This window comes from Equus quagga, chromosome 12, assembly GCF_021613505.1.
Source record: "Equus quagga isolate Etosha38 chromosome 12, UCLA_HA_Equagga_1.0, whole genome shotgun sequence".
Taxonomy (NCBI): Eukaryota; Metazoa; Chordata; class Mammalia; order Perissodactyla; family Equidae; genus Equus; species Equus quagga.
Window position 1 is genome coordinate 21,120,997 of NC_060278.1, and position 15,677 is coordinate 21,136,673.

At 42.0% G+C, this 15,677-nt stretch overlaps 2 protein-coding genes across 3 annotated transcripts in view; one reads left to right on the forward strand and one right to left on the reverse strand.

The window, feature by feature from the left end:
* NUDT5 (nudix hydrolase 5) overlaps positions 1-15,538 on the forward strand; it is a 25,210-nt gene extending 9,672 nt beyond the window's left edge. For both annotated transcript variants that reach the window (XM_046680014.1, XM_046680015.1), the window contains exons 2-10: positions 549-656; positions 1,896-1,963; positions 6,260-6,309; positions 6,953-7,060; positions 8,367-8,462; positions 9,071-9,172; positions 10,909-10,917; positions 11,048-11,101; positions 13,304-15,538. In XM_046680014.1, coding sequence (XP_046535970.1) covers positions 594-656; positions 1,896-1,963; positions 6,260-6,309; positions 6,953-7,060; positions 8,367-8,462; positions 9,071-9,172; positions 10,909-10,917; positions 11,048-11,101; positions 13,304-13,413 — 660 coding nt within the window. In that variant the 5' untranslated portion in view covers positions 549-593 and the 3' untranslated portion in view covers positions 13,414-15,538. The remainder of the gene's footprint in view (positions 1-548; positions 657-1,895; positions 1,964-6,259; positions 6,310-6,952; positions 7,061-8,366; positions 8,463-9,070; positions 9,173-10,908; positions 10,918-11,047; positions 11,102-13,303) is intronic.
* SEC61A2 (SEC61 translocon subunit alpha 2) overlaps positions 1-15,677 on the reverse strand; it is a 45,609-nt gene that overhangs the window by 3,909 nt on the left and 26,023 nt on the right. The gene's annotated exons all lie outside the window — the stretch shown is intronic.

A 15,677-nucleotide genomic window follows, 5' to 3' on the forward strand; every position in this document is an offset into this window, starting at 1 on the left:
ACATGGTAAAACTTGAAAGTGAACGGGCCACAATATTGTGAATTTGTTTAATGCCACTGACCTGTACATTTTAAAATTATTAAAATCGTATACCCACTTACCACAGGATAAAAAAGAAAAAGATAAATGGGAGGTGGAAACAGCCAGCCCATACAACTCTTTCGCCGTAAAGGGTTGATGAGGGACAATAGTTGAGGGGTGGGCATGGGGAGTGGTGTGTGATCTTTGTACTGCTTCTCCTGGGAAAGCTTTTGAAATTTGGAGTCAGAAAATGGAAGAATGAGTCTGAGTGCCTCGTGTGTGTGGTCGGCGCTGGGCCGCCATGGGCTGCATCTAAGTGGGACGGCTTTAAGTTCTTTCCTGAATGTCTCCTGGGGCCTTTGTATTCACTTCTCCATCCCGGGCACTTCTCCCAGGTCTTCAGAGGGCAAAAGCAGCTTTGATGACCGCTAAGCTTTTCCCCATTAAGTACTGTGACCGTTGGCCTATGGACAAATGTTTAATTCAGAAAAATAAATGTAGCCTAAACAGATCTCATTGTCTTACAGCGTGAACTTCTTGTCTGAGGACTATAAAGACTAACTAGTTTGAAAATGGAAAATCGAGAACCAGCGAATTCTTCTCAAAATATCAAACAGTCTATTATCTCAGAGGAGGTATAAATTTTCACTTCCCTTCCCCCTCCCCACGTAAAGCTGAGTTTAAAGAAAGAAATCTATGGACTATTTGTTCTTTCAAATGATTGTTTTTCATTCTTAAAGAGAGTTTTTAAAGATTGTTCTTGCTCCCTTTTTAGGACTCGGGGACATTTTGCTCTTGGGTGGGAGCAGAAGTGTATCCCTCTTAATTATATGCACTAGTGAAATTGGGATTGTTTTTAAAGTCGATTTTGGCTGTTGATAGAAAAACTCTTAAGTTTTTATTAAAAGTTTCCCTGGGTAGAATAAATCATATGAGTTTAGGGCTTAAATATTTCATCCTTAGGTATCACATCCTAGTTCGCTGTTTATGGTCTCAGTATGTTTGTTTAAGAACAATAAAAACCCAAGTTATTCGTTGTAGGTCTAAATTCCAGAACTAATGTATGTCTTGTGTGTTATTCAGTTTCGCTTCTAAAAATTCTCTTCCTGCAGGAACCATTGCAATGAATAAATTTTAAATCCTTCATCCTAGAACTCTGGTCTTGACACCTTTCTGCAATTCTTTTTGATTTAAAAATCTTTCTGTGTTGTCTGTGAATACATCTGATAATTATTAGGTTGCTGCTAGCAAGAAGCGAAAGATAGGAGAGTAAGAAAAAGGCTCCTGCATTATGTACGCAGTGGGACTTTGCTCTCGTTCAGTGTAGTGCCATCAGTAAGTTAGTTCTGGTAACTCAGAGGCCCCAGTGTCTAGACAGAACGATGCTGGGTGCCTCCCGGATTGGGAGGGAAACCCATGTGTCATTACAGCAAATCCAGTCATTGGACATGGATTCCCCATAGTCAGCCTTGCTCTGTAGTCCTTGACAGTAAAATGCCACTGAGGAGTTTTTACAGACTAAACACTGCTCTGTGACTAGCACCCAGATCAGAGGATGGAACATTGAGAGCATCCCAGAAAACCCCTCTCTCCTTAGTGCTCCCTTCTAGTCCCCCTGACCCCCAAGAGTTTTTCAACTGTCGTTTCTTTTTACCTCTCAGTAATACCTCTAAAACTCCAAAAAGAAGCAGCACCACCCTTCAGAAAAACGACTTTTTAATACCTTGAACTGGAAACTTGCACAGAAATTATTGGGAGGGAAACATGATAATTGAGAGGGTCACAAAGAGAAGATCTGAAAGAAAAAAAACCCTTCTAAATAAAAAACACCTCAGTTTGAAAGTTTCCCAACTTATTGTCTGATCTCCTTTTAGTTAATTGCAGAAGGAAAATGGGTCAAGCTTGAAAAAACAACTTACATGGATCCTACTGGTAAAACAAGGTAAAATTTTATTTTCCTTTTGTAAAATGCTCAGTATTTGAGGTCTCAGGGTCTCTATTTAGTGTTTGGCATAAACTTGGATGTTTTCCTCATTCTAAACTTTTATCTGAAATAAAGAATCTATTTGTTTTCCCATTGTTGACTGTTTGAATCACTTATAACCTCTGAATAAAATTATGTTGTAAATTTCGTAGAGTAACTAATCAGGAATCAATTTTAACACCATTCTCCCCAAGTAGATTCATGTGAACTGAAAACTTTTGAGCCAAGCCTAATGTAAGTTGATAAAGCAGCAGAATAATTAACAATACGGGTTGCTTCCTTCTAGTTAAGCCAATTTTTAATCTGTAAATTAGAAGAATTAAAGAGGAAACATTGCTGAGTTTGAGATAAAACTTAACATGTTTACACTTTGCTCATAGAAATGTAAATTGGAAAAAGAAAAGTTTTGTAAAGCATTTCACAATATGTCTCAATTGCCATAAAGATACATGGGGGAGGGGGCAGTTTCTGGGGTCAGGCCACTGTGGGGTCTGAGACTGTGTTAAGAAAACTATTTGGAATCAGATTTAGGCATGAAAAATGTTCAGCAAAATTTTAAAAGACAAAAGTAAATTGAAAGAGGAGCCAGCCCCGTGGCCTGGTGGTTAAGCTCAGCACAGTCTGCTTTGGCAGTCCAGGTGCTTGGGTTTAGCTCCCGTGTGTGGTCCTACACCACTTGTCAGCCATGCTGTGGCAGCAACCCACATATAAAGTGGAGGAAGACTGGCACAGATGTTAGCTCAGGGCTAATCTTCCTCAAGAAAAAAGTGGAGGCTTGGTCAGGGTGAATCTTCCTCAGCAAAATAAATAGATAAATAAATTTAAAGCAATCTAAACATCTTAAAATTAGGGAAATAATTGTAATAGTGCATTCATTTAGTAAAATCTGTGCAGCCATCTACAAAGCAGATTATGAAGACAACCTAGCAATATGAGAAAAGTTACTAAGTTGATAGTAAAATAGGAAATTGTTTATATATGCTTTTTTGTTTTGTTTTGTTTTCATGAGGACGATTGGCCCTGAGCTAACATCTATTGCCAATCTTTCTCTTTTTTCTTGAGGAAGATTGTTGCTGAGCCAACATCTAGGGCAATCTTCCTCTATTTGATGTGGGATGCCAGTACACTGTGGTTTGATGAGCAGTGCCAGGTCTGTGCCCAGGATCCGAACCCACAAACCCCAGGCTACTGAAGCAGAGCACACGAACTTAACCACTACGCCACCGGGCTGGCCCCTATATATGCTTTTTAAACTCTGCCAAATAATGGGTAAGAGAAGGCTGCAAGGAAAACTAGCAAAATATTATTGGCAGCTGTGTGATTAACCTTTTTTCTGCTATTTCTCAGATTTTCTGTTTAGTAATTTTTTATAACAAAAAAATGTGTTAAAGTAGGTTATATTTTATTTAAGCATTTACTTAATGAAGTATAAAAAGGAATAAAACAGAATAAGAAAATAGGAAAATTAACTACATTTAGTATCCAGATTACATGATATAAATTCATTACTATAAAAGCTCCATTTGCTAAGCGATAGGATAAGACAGTTTCTTCATAAGGAAATCTCTCTCTCATCTGACTTGCCAGTAATTTAAATAACTTTTGATTATATCTACTAACTAGCAAAAATATTGCTAAGGCCCGGTGCTGGAGAGCTCTGGGAGACATTAAGATGTCCATAGCACTGTTAAAACCCCAGAGTGAGGAAGCTCAGCAGACTACGGTCCATCAGTGCGGTGGGAGAGTGTGACTCTTAGTGAGGGAGAGTTTGATGTGTAGAACTAAATATGAAAGAAATAGAAGATAGAGAATTGTGGCAAGGCTCAAGCCTGAAGGAGCAAAGTATCTTCCAGTGTACTTATATTTGAGAACCAGAGACAGAGATGAGAACCCACCCTACGGTGATAGAGTTTAGTTCTGTCCCTATAAAGTTGTGTAAGTTTACAACACAAGATAGAACTCTCAACACTAAAGATTGTGTGTTGCACCATCTTCTCTCTTCACCTGACGCCTCTTCCTCCCTTCCAGCATTTCTTAATCAGGGATGCACATCAGAATCATTTGGGGGTTTTTTTCAAAATATTCACGATTAGTTCTCACCTCCAGAGAGCCTGCTTCAGTAGTTTGGGAGTGGGCTCTGAAGTCTACCAGAACACCACACCTAGATTGCCTATTTATAGCACGCTCACCTCCATTCTGCCATATGTAGGTCTTCCTCGTGGCCTCCAACGAGGTCTTATGCAAAGCATTAACGTTTCATCCCAGATGTCAAGCTTTGAAGAATGAATCTCTGTACTTGAGGGTAGACTGTGATTTATAAACTTATCAAATGTTTTTCCTGTTACTTGATATAAAGCATGTACATAAGGATAAAACAGCAGCTAGAGACTCCTTTGTTCCACTGTCTCATTCATGGAAGAGGATATGGAATGGATTTTAGAAGTGTAAAAATACGCTGGCAGCACGCCCCGTATCGACATTCAGGATAGAGCGGAAGTCATCCTGTTGCCCTTCCCATCTCTTGTGTTGGCTGACTAAAGGGAAGAAAGCGAAACAGGCATTTCTATAACAAAGATTAAAAAATGGAGTAAATTAACTAGAATCAGAATTCTAAAGCTACCAGAGGATTTGGGGATAACATACTCATAATTCCTTAGTTTTAACAAATGAGAAAAGAGTCTCAAGGAGGTTGTGGCTGGGAGGTTAGCTAGTAGGCACCGAGAGACGAAGACTTTCTGACTCATCAAATGTACATCTCTCAGAGTCCCTTTAAGATGACTGGAGCTCTCATGGGGCATTCTTGTTCTAGTATTTCTTATAAATGCATTATATTTTATTGCTCATAATTTATGGCTCATTACTGCTTTTATTGACTTCATCTTAACCACTATAATGATACTACTCTTTGTTTCCCTTATTCCTAGTGTATTTGGGATGGGACCTTCAGTGCTTTTCCCAACACTGTCTTCTTCAGTCTTTAGGACTAACCTTAAGAGGCAGCAGAGAGAGAGAGCTATGTCCAAAGGTGTTTCGTCTTTTGCAGTCTGTATTATTTACGCATTGGAATTGCTTGTTGGTTGGCTTCTTGCTACTAACAGGAATGTTGGGCTGCTGTGAGTTGTCATAGTAGTCTGTTTGACTTTCATAGGTTCATTTGGACAGATTTGTCCTTTAGAATTTGGGTACAATACTGAAAATTCTACAGTTTACAGAAGGTTTTTTTTTTCAAACTAGATTAAAGATCTGAAATTTTTTAACAGAAATATGGCAAGATCCAAACCTTCAGGACGACCAGATAAAGAGTAGGAGGGTTCCTCCAAGTAGCCCATCCCATACAGTGAGAGGACAGCATTGTCAGCTGCAGGGAGACAGATGTTGGAGCCTTTCTTATCCCATCCCCAGAGCCACTCAGATGTCTGTCTTCTCTTGGATCCAAAAATTATGTGCTTCTTCACGCCCATCTCTTACCGCTGCTCTTTCTATTTAAGGGATAAAAGAGTGAAGGGAGAATTTTCTTCATATGCCCTTCCCCATTTAAACAACATGATTGTACCAATAACTGGGTTTTCAGTACAGTGTTCCCCAGAAACAAATACTAATCAGGAATAAAGCCGTAAAAGGGAGTAGGCACCTGCTGTTACTCATCTGCTTTTTCCTCTAGGGACCATTTTCCCCTTAGATGAGATCTCACACATGCAAAGGAGAGCACTGACCTAAATTTAATAATTCCTCCATTAATAAATGGGATGGCCCTGCTTTCTGAAATTGGGTATTTTCGGTCACAGATTTTAAAATCTAAATTGTATAAATAACTGTCTCAATAGTTCATATTTTGCAGTCTCTTTTCTTCTTAAAGATAAGGCTGGAATTTTCACAGGGGCTTAATTGGCAGAGACTGCTTAGCAGCCTTTAAAGCTGTAATCACTAGCTGTGCTGTTCACCTCTAGATTTATGATCCAAATGGAAGTATTTCCAGTAAATGATGAGAAAGGCAGCTCAGGTGATCAAGAAACCTTCTAGAGAGCACTCAGAGGGTTAGATGTGGGGTGGCAGGTGTTCCTTGATAATTTTCAGAAGCTATGGGGAAGCACAAGTGGCTTTTTTAGTAAGATCTGTATTGTTGTGGTCTTCTTGACCATTATCATTGGTATATTTGCATGCCTTGCATTGTAAATTCTGGTTGTAGACAGAAAACCCAAGTACCTTCTCCTCTGTGGTGCTAATGATTGTATTTTTTCTTTTATGCCTGGTCAGAACCTGGGAAACTGTGAAGCGGACAACCAGGAAAGGACAGTCCGCTGATGGTACGCACACAAACCCACTGTAACTCTTCATAAGGAGCTTACCACCCTGGAGGAGGCTGGGGTCTGAGGGTTCTTGTCACTGTAACCAAGACTTCAGAGCAGAGTGATCTTCGATTAGGATCTTTTATCTTTAAATCTAGTAGTTGTTTTTGTGATGCTATGTAACTAAATCAAGCTTTCTTTACAAGTAACTTCTGGCTCTTGTTATCTAAGCTCAGAACAGTGGTGGGGTTTTTTTTTTAATTTTTTTTCTGCTTTTTCTCCCCAAATCCCCCCAGTACATAGTTGTATATTTTTAGTTGTGAGTCCTTCTAGTTGTGGCACATGGGACGCCACCTCAGCATGGCCTGATGAGCGGTGCCATGTCCACGCCCAGGATCCGAACCAGCGAAACCCTGGGCCGCAGCAGCGGAGCCGAGAACTTATCCACTCGGCCACGGGGCCAGCCCCATTTCTTTCCATTTTTAAAGGAGAATAACTGCCATGTTGTAACTTAGGTTAACTTCCTCTTGCTAATGCAAATACAAGGTAGAGTTCGGATGCGGCGTTTCTGGAAATAGGGATTTTAGTTAGATTGCTCTGAACAAATTGCCGGCGTTACCTCTCATTAAGGGCCGTCCTTCGTTTTACTCCCTGGTGACAGGTGTGTCGGTTATCCCGGTGCTGCAGAGAACTCTCCATTATGAATGCATCGTCCTGGTAAAACAGTTCCGGCCCCCCATGGGGGGCTACTGCCTCGAGTTCCCGGCAGGTGAGTGTGTCTGCGCCGAGAACAGCCTGGCTGCTAGGGGACCGCAGGATGGGGCCAGGGCCGAGCTGAGGACTGCATTGCTCAGCCGCTTAACACCTTTTTATCTCTCCATGTGGTTTGAAGTAAAACAAAGTAATTTCTGCAGTGAAATGTCACAGCTTACCTGTCCAAGCCACCTGCCCTCTTCTTTGCTACATTCTTTCTAGCCTCTCTGAGTAATTGCTTTTCCCTAATTTGTCAACTTACTTCATTGTCCATCACTAGCAAGCTGCCTCTGACAAGAAATTTACGGCTATACCTCGGCCACTCTTAAGTCCAAAAACGATGAATGGAAAAGACCTCTTGGTCCTTCTGTATGTATACAGGCCAAGGAAATTGTCTTAATTTCCTTGAATATTTTTTAAATATTTCCTTGAATATTTTTAGAGTATTTTTTTCAGTTGCCTAGTAAGTCGAGCTATCCAGAATTTAATACACTGTATTATTACAGGGCTGAATTAGGTTGTTCCCATCTGAAGAAATTAGATCTCATTTATTCATCATTAGTGGTTTAGGTTTTGTATTTTTGAAGTCCATCCCATAGTAACATATAACTAACAACTTTATTTTCTTTCTCATTTACTCGCCATTTCACTGAAGAAATTAGTAACTTTAAACATACTGAATAGCGCGTATTTCACTTTTTCCTTGCGTTTTTCATTCTTGTGGGTAAGATAACCCCAGTTACACTGCCTTCCTCCCTCCACTGCTCACGGTGGACAGAGCAGCGACCTCAGCCCACTAGCCTTCGGTTCTCTCCTGTCTCTTCTCGCCCCTCCCAGGGGACACGCCTCTCGGCACCTCAGCACAGGCCTCAATGCTGCTCTGTGAGGGAGCAAGGCAGGATAGGTGACACTGTCACATGAGGAGACAGAGAAGTGACAGGCTTCCTGCACTGCCGTCCATAGCCAGGTGCACAGCCTGGACCAGTCAGCCACCACCAAAGCCACGTCCTGGCCGGAGATCCCGTACGGGCCATGCTGCAGAAAAGCAGGAGTGCTGAGGTGCTCAGGAAAGCGCTGGCTCTAGATGACAAGACAGCAGGCACCTTCAGAACCTGCTCCATCCGCCTCCTGTCATTCTTCGGCTTTTTTTTTTTTTTTTTGTATAAACGTTCCCAACCTCAGTCCATTTTATCTGCGACCACTTCTCACAGTCCTCTGGCTCATCTCACGGAACTCAGCAGCAGCTGTGTTAGAAACAGGCCACGTTCAAAGAAAGTTGGATTTCCCTGTCCCACCTCTCTGTAAATGATTTGGACTTCCAGGTCTCATCGATGAAAACGAGAGCCCGGAGGCAGCTGCTCTTCGGGAACTTGAGGAGGAAACTGGCTATAAAGGTGATGTTGCTGAATGTTCTCCAGGTTGGTATTGCTCTCCAGGTGTGCCCTTGGGGACAAACTCTTGAAAACTAGCCAAGCAGTCGATTCTTCTGTGTAAAAGGATTGATTATTTGGGTGTTCTTTATGGTGAGCATTCAGATGGCTTTTGTTTTGGCTAATTCACTGCAGAGAAATCATAATCAGATTTGGTCACCCTCTGCAAGTGGAGCTCCCCTCCCCATGACAGCAGGTTTGAGCGAGAAAGACCTAAAGTTGGAGAAGAATTACGAAATTAAGTTGCCTTCAGAGTTTCCCACATTCTAAGTTTATTACTTACCTCATCCACATGCCTGCTCCCACTAGCCTTCTTTCCTGATGTGGGAAAGGATTTTACAACCTGTCAGAACCATCTAACTTCAGCCTTACTGAACTTGACTCAGGAACCCTGGGGAGAATATGAGCACTGACCCCACGTGCGCTGTCCAGTCCTCCAGCGTATACTCAGTGAAGAGGGCAAACTGTCAGTTCCCGCCTGAGTTCCACGTTAGCCATGACTTACGGGCCCAGTCTTCTTCCAAAGACATTTAAGGAGTGAAACAAATGACCTCTGAGTGGCGCCTAGGAAGGTGATCTGTTGCTTCTCTCTGTAGCTGTAGGTATGGATCCGGGTTTGTCAAACTGTACCACACACATCGTGACAGTAACCATTAACGGAGATGATGCTGAAAATGTAAGACCTAAGCCAAAGCCAGGTGAGTGTGCGCGGGCCATGCTTAAGGTGCGGGCATTGTGTTAAAGACCTTTTAACTTGCTACCAGTTTGATTTTTGATTTGTTAAAAGAATAACAGTCTTTCATAGATGCTGCATCATTAGTCTTGGCTGTTTTCCTAATCTTGTATATTTTACCATTTTCTTTTACCGCTTCATTGATTTTTACGCTTGCTTTATGTAAAATACTAAATTACATTATTTTCATATTTTCCATATGGAGTTTGTTCCCACTTTAGTGATATGAGCTACAGGCCTAAATAGTAAACAATGAAAATCTTCAAAATCACTCTGATTTCTCTTTGCACATATATTAAGAACGACATAGGGGCTGTACTGGTGGTGCAGCGGTTAACTGCGCATGTTCCACTTTGGCGGCCTGGGGTTGGCCAGTTCGGATCCTGGGTACGGACATGGCACCGCTTGGCAAGCCATGCTGTGGCAGGCGTCTCACAGATAAAGTAGAGGAATTTGGGCACAGATGTTAGCTCAGGGCCAGTCTTTCTCAGCAAAAAGAGGAGGATTGGCAGCAGATGTTAGCTCAGGGCTAATCTTCCTCCAAAAAAAAAAAAGAAAGAATGACAAGTTTTTACAGGACAGCAGCTTATTAACTATTCTTTATTGAGTTCTGTATTTAGGGAAACTTTTAAGGAGATTCTTTGCTCTGTATTTCTTACCAAGTTTGGATTCAGCAGCTTTAAAGCCTGTCAGTTCCACATCTTCCTCCCCCTTAAAGGGGCTGTTTATATACACACGACAACAAGTCATGTATCACAGCCATATTCTTCCATTTCTCCTGCTCTTCACTTGTTCCAGATGCTTTGGTGTCCCACTGCAGCTGCTTTTATAAACATTCAGTTTTCAAACTAGCAAATATACATATAAAATGCCGCGGAGAAGAGTTTGACAGTTCCTCAGAGAGTTAAACACAGAATTACCGTATGATCCAGCAATTCCACTGCCAGGTAATACCCAAAAGAACTGAGAACAGAGGCTCAGACGGATACTTGGACGGCAATATTCATACAGCCTTACTCACAGTACCCAAAAGGTGGAACCAACCCAAGTGTCCATTAGCAGATGAATGGATAAACAAACCATAGAATAGACATAGAGTATTATTCAGCCTTACAAGAATGAGACATGCTGATATGTACTATAACTTGAATGAACTTTGAGCACATTGTGCTAAGTGAAATAAGCCAGACACCGAAGGGCAAATATCGTGTGATTCCACTTATATGAGGTACCTAAAATTGATACATTTGAAGAGACAGACAGAAGAATAGAGGTCACCAGGGATGGGAGTTACTGTTTAACGGGTACCAAGTTTCTGTTTGGGATGATAAAAAAGTCCTGCAGATGCACAGTGCTGCTGATTACACAACACTGTGAGTATATGTAATACCACTGAATTGTACCTTGAAAAACCGTTAAAATGGTAAATTTTATGTTCTGTATATTTTAATACAATTTAAAAACAGACACTTATCACAAAATAAGCTTTAAATTTTATTGTTGAACATTGATTTGCTCTTGAACTATTGAGAACAATACTAACTTTGTACTGTCGGAATTTTTTTACCGTGTATATAAGTTAAATTGGTAGAGACCCAGGTTTCTGTTAAATTCTTACAGTCTTTTAGATTCGACTCGCACAAACATCTTCCCACGTCTTCCACTGTGGGCCCTACTAAATGCCCCTTCTGTTCTTTTCAGGAGACGGAGGTACGTTGCTCGCTCCCAGGGCTGACAGCGTGTGTGGCTGGTGTGGTGGTCACGGCTCCGGGCAGTTCATGTGGTTCTGGTAGTGCACTCCTTCTTTAGCTTTGTTTTCACTTGCACTCTGTTTGTTTAGAATTCTTGGAAGTAATTTCCCTACCAAAGAATGACCTGCTGAAGAGACTGGATGGTAAGCATCCTTATGATTACTACCCAACTTTCTGTTTTCCCCGTCCCCATCCCCAGCAAATGGGAGGCTGCATAGAATCCTGTTTCTTGGTATTCTTCCTCAGTAAAGTCAAACACCTAGTAACGGTTGTAAGACTGCAGTTGACCAATAATTTTCTGGGTAGCATAGAGTTTGAAAATATAAGCAAAACATTCTATGTCAAGTGACAAGGAAACATTCTATTTCAGTAGGGCTTTTTTTCCTATAGAATAGTCAAGATTACAGGCCTGCTGATTAGCCAAAACTTTTCTATCCTTAAATCTTGAATCTGTGGCAATGCAGAGGCATATGGATAAGTAGGTATCTCTCAGCTGATCCTCAGACACGCTGGTCAGTGGATGGTTCTTCGTGCGGGGTATAAGTTAAAGGAGAGTTTAACAATACTTCTACAAACGTTGAGGGATCTACTGTACACCAGGTACGATATGCTGATATAATGAACCAAACTAACTAGCAGTGTGACCCTCAGTAAATGACTGGTCTCGTCGTTATCTTGTGTAATTCCTGGCCAGCCCGTCTCATAGGGATTTTGTTAAAAAACAAGTAAGCTTCTGCAGACAGACGTCCTTTGCTATAACTGCATTAGGAGACACCGTACTGAAGACATGATGGAGGCCCTTCAGGAGCTTCTCCGAGCTGGCTGCGTAGGGCCCATTCAGTCACTTACAAAGGAGCAGATCATCTTCAGAATTTGAATAGTTTTAAGTTTTCGTTTCAAAAATTAACTTGGAGCATTGTTTGACCTGAAGCTTTGAGAGCGGTCTCACCCTTCCTCCCGTAAGTACCAGTGGCTGACGATTCTATTCCTAATGTCTGTGTGTGTTTGAAAAGTAAAGCACATCTTTCAAAAACAGCTGTGATTTCCGATTCCCAGAGGCTTCCGTCCCTCCTTTGCCTTTTAAAAAATTAGACGTAAGGTAAAAACCACCTCGAGATCTCAAAGTCAGAGTCAGAAATACTCGTCTGTCATTCATCAGGCATTTACTCAGAAGGCCGTGGCCGTCAGTAATAGGCAGACAACGTGAGTCTCACGGGCCTGACTGGCGGTGCGGCTCAGCCGGCCGTGTGCTGGACACGACTCTGAGCGAGTTCCATAGCCTCTGAGCCCCTTGCAGAAGCAGGCACAGTGGAGAGCCCCACCTTGGAGCAGGCCCAAGTGAAACTAAGTGAGGTAATGCTGGCACACGAGTGCTTAACTGTGATAGGCCGTATGCTTTTATTAATCTTTTTTATATTAGAAAATATTCTTTTGAAAACATTCCTCCCTTCTCTCTTCCACCTAACTTAACTTCCCTTCTGGCCTTAGAAGAAGGGAAAAATACAGAGTGAGAGAAGGAGGAAAGAAGGTAGAGAGGGAGGGAGAGAGAGATCTCAAAAGAGGGAGTGGTAAAAGCATCAGTTTTCCTAGCTTTTAGTGGAATCAGAATATAGAATCAAATCACTTCTTCAACAAGCAACACTGGAGAAGTTGGAAGGGGAGGTATTGAGTTCAGTTTGCTACAAAGCATAGTTTTCAACACTTACCGAGCACCTGCACAGATGAGTAGGACGTGATCCTGCCTTCAAGGGACAGAATGTCTCTGAGCTTGTTCCTAACCAAGAGGCCAGGAGAGCAAGAGGCAGACTGGAAGCCGAATGACCTCCCTCTGAGTGAACCGAGGTCCTCAGGACAGCGTGTTGTAATGAGACCGAGACCTCACTCTGGATGGCAGAACACCAGTCCTGTCATGCAGTCTCACTTGCACATGGAAAATGTGTCCCCTAGTGGAAGACAGAGGAATCCCTGAAGAAGGGACTGAACAGTCACACGCTGGTTTCCGAGCAGCAGAGCCCTGCAGGGAGCCTGAAATGAAGTAACAGCTGGATCTCTACACTTACAGCTCTGCTGTGTCCCCACACGAAATGTTCATCTCTGATCTGTGTGCTCTTCTGTCTTTATTAATTTTCTCTTGTTCTTGTCTTATGATAGAAATGTAATCCTGCTTTTATATCCTTTATTCTTCCACTAGAAGAAAGATCCTTGAAGGCAGGAAAAAGTCATCACCGTCTCACCAGCCTGTAGCACAGGGACTCCACGTCATGGTTGCTCAGTAAACACTGACTGACGGACATGGGGTATTTTTGTTAACTTCATTACCTAACTTGTCCTCTTTGCTCCCGTAGCGCTGGTAGCTGAAGAACACCTGACAGTGGACGCCAGGGTCTACTCCTACGCCCTGGCACTGAAACACGCCAACACAAAGCCATTCGAAGTGCCCTTCCTGAAGTTTTAAGGCCAAAGGACAGTGGCCGTGTTTTTGTAAACAAGACCACCAAGCCTCCTTCACTAAGACTTTGAATTCAGCTTAGTCTAATGTAGATTTGAAATTAGTTTTTTCATAAAATAAAAGCAATACAGAATGCATTTGGCCGTAGAGAACTGTAATTACAGGTAGGCTGTAGCCTTCATTTTAAATGCTACCCTCCAGCTAATAGTAATGAAAAAGAACGTAAATGCAGATAATGTTTAATCCAGTTTCTGTTTTGTTTTGTTTTTTTTTAAAGCTCAGCTGTTACCTTTCTAATCTAGTCCAGGACATAGAGGTATTCCTATAGGCAGAGACCTGAAATCCAAATTAGGTCAACTAGTCCCACCCTCAAACCCCATATAAAATTCTGTAGCTGTGTATGCAAATAACTATTTACTACATTAGTGTTTAAAGGGTTTTTTAAAAAGACCTATACAGGGACTTTTTGGTCCCTCCTAATGGCATTATCTGCCATATAGAGTTAATCTGCATAGCAGAGGATATAAAATAGAGAATAACATTCATGATAAGGAAGTGTTTACATTCAGCTAGTGTCCTTCTATCCACTTAACTACTGAACGTGAACCAGCTCATAGGAAAAACAGTTGACTCCATTCACTCTACCGGCTTAAGCGGCAAATGAAAGTATGGGGCCTTTCCCTCAAGCACGTGTACTTTAGAATCCAATTTCCTATCCTTACCTCAAAAAGTACTTGCAGTTTCTAAAACCAAATCCAAAGTCATAAGATTGACATGGTTTGGGGCATCGTTGTCTTGGTCTTAAACCGTGAGTCTAGCCAGCAAGGTTAGCAAGCACCAGAAACCCAGTACAAACTGCATTCAAGGGAAAACTGAGGACACTGTTTCCGGCTCACACCATGCCTGAAGCCCATCATCCCAAGGTCCACCCCTGTTCCTGAGCTGTTTTCTCATCTCCTGAGCTCGGCTCTCAGGTTGACTGGCCTCCAGCAGCTCCAGGATTACTTTCTTTCCCGTGGAGCCGGCACATATCTCAGGATGCTTCTTCCTGGCCACCCCTAAGTCATGTTTCCAGTGCAGGACCTGGGGGTCAGCCACGCCCATCAGAACCAGCTCAAGTCGGGATACTACTACCAGCAATGCTGCAGTCTAGTACAAGCTGTCTTACCCAGAGATTTTTATGAGCAAAACCACAAAATCTTTATATTGTACTTCTTAAACAAGGATGGAAAGAATTATGGAACTAGAGGACCATGTAGATCGAGTCTCCTCTCCCTATAAATATTGTGAAAAGTAAGCCCCAACGACTTGCTCTAATAGTAGCCTTCCCCTGTGCCTCTAACACTTTTTTAAAAACCCTTTTTAAAATCATGGGCATTGTGATTCTCCAGAGATCTTAATCCTTTTCTCTGAGCTCTCATGGACCAAGTCCTGTAATTCCCCTTGTTACGACCCTCCTTCAAATCAAGAAGAGATAAGGCATGTATAAAATATACAGACTCGAGCACAGACCAGTCTCTCCAAACAGACCCGCTCTCCCAAAGCCACTCCCCGTGGGAACTGAGAAAGCTACTCTTAAATGTTGATGGAGGAGAGATTTGTAACCCCTACCTGTCCTTTCTGCCTTGTTCTCTTCCTAAGAGTGCAATCTAGGAGTGACAGCTAAGTCCTAGAACATACCCCGAATGACATTTACGTTATCTATAAACATCAAAGGCTGTGCTTTGGAAGTTAAGTCAGTCTGAGAACTGGCAGTCTGGATGTTTTCATTGGCTGGCACTGTTCATTTGTCAGCATTTAAAAGTTGAAGGTCTCCTATAAAAAACCATATTTCCACCTTCTCTTGAAAAATAAGTCGGTATAATAATAGTGGGTCCCTGTCTCTGTGGTAGCTGTGGTCTGCAGCCCTCAGAGGTTCTCCAGTTGACCGCTGTGCCTGTCCTGCCTGCCTTCATCTGCCTCGCCCCCACAGTTAGCTGCTGCCTTTGTGATCCTAAGCTAAACAAGATATACTTCCTGCACTTACTAAGAAAGTAAACAACAATGGAAAGAAAACCACACTTTTGAAAAGGATACCTTTCAAAAATTAAGTTTGATCTCTGGACAATAAAGTACATGCTTTAAAAAATGACTTATTTATAAAGAACTGTACTATTTCAAATGGAAGCTAGGATAGTGCTTCAGACCACTATTTTCCTCTTCTTTCCAAATGTTAGTCACATAACAGTACCCTTAAGTTGGCCACTGTCCTTCAATATTTTAGCATTAAA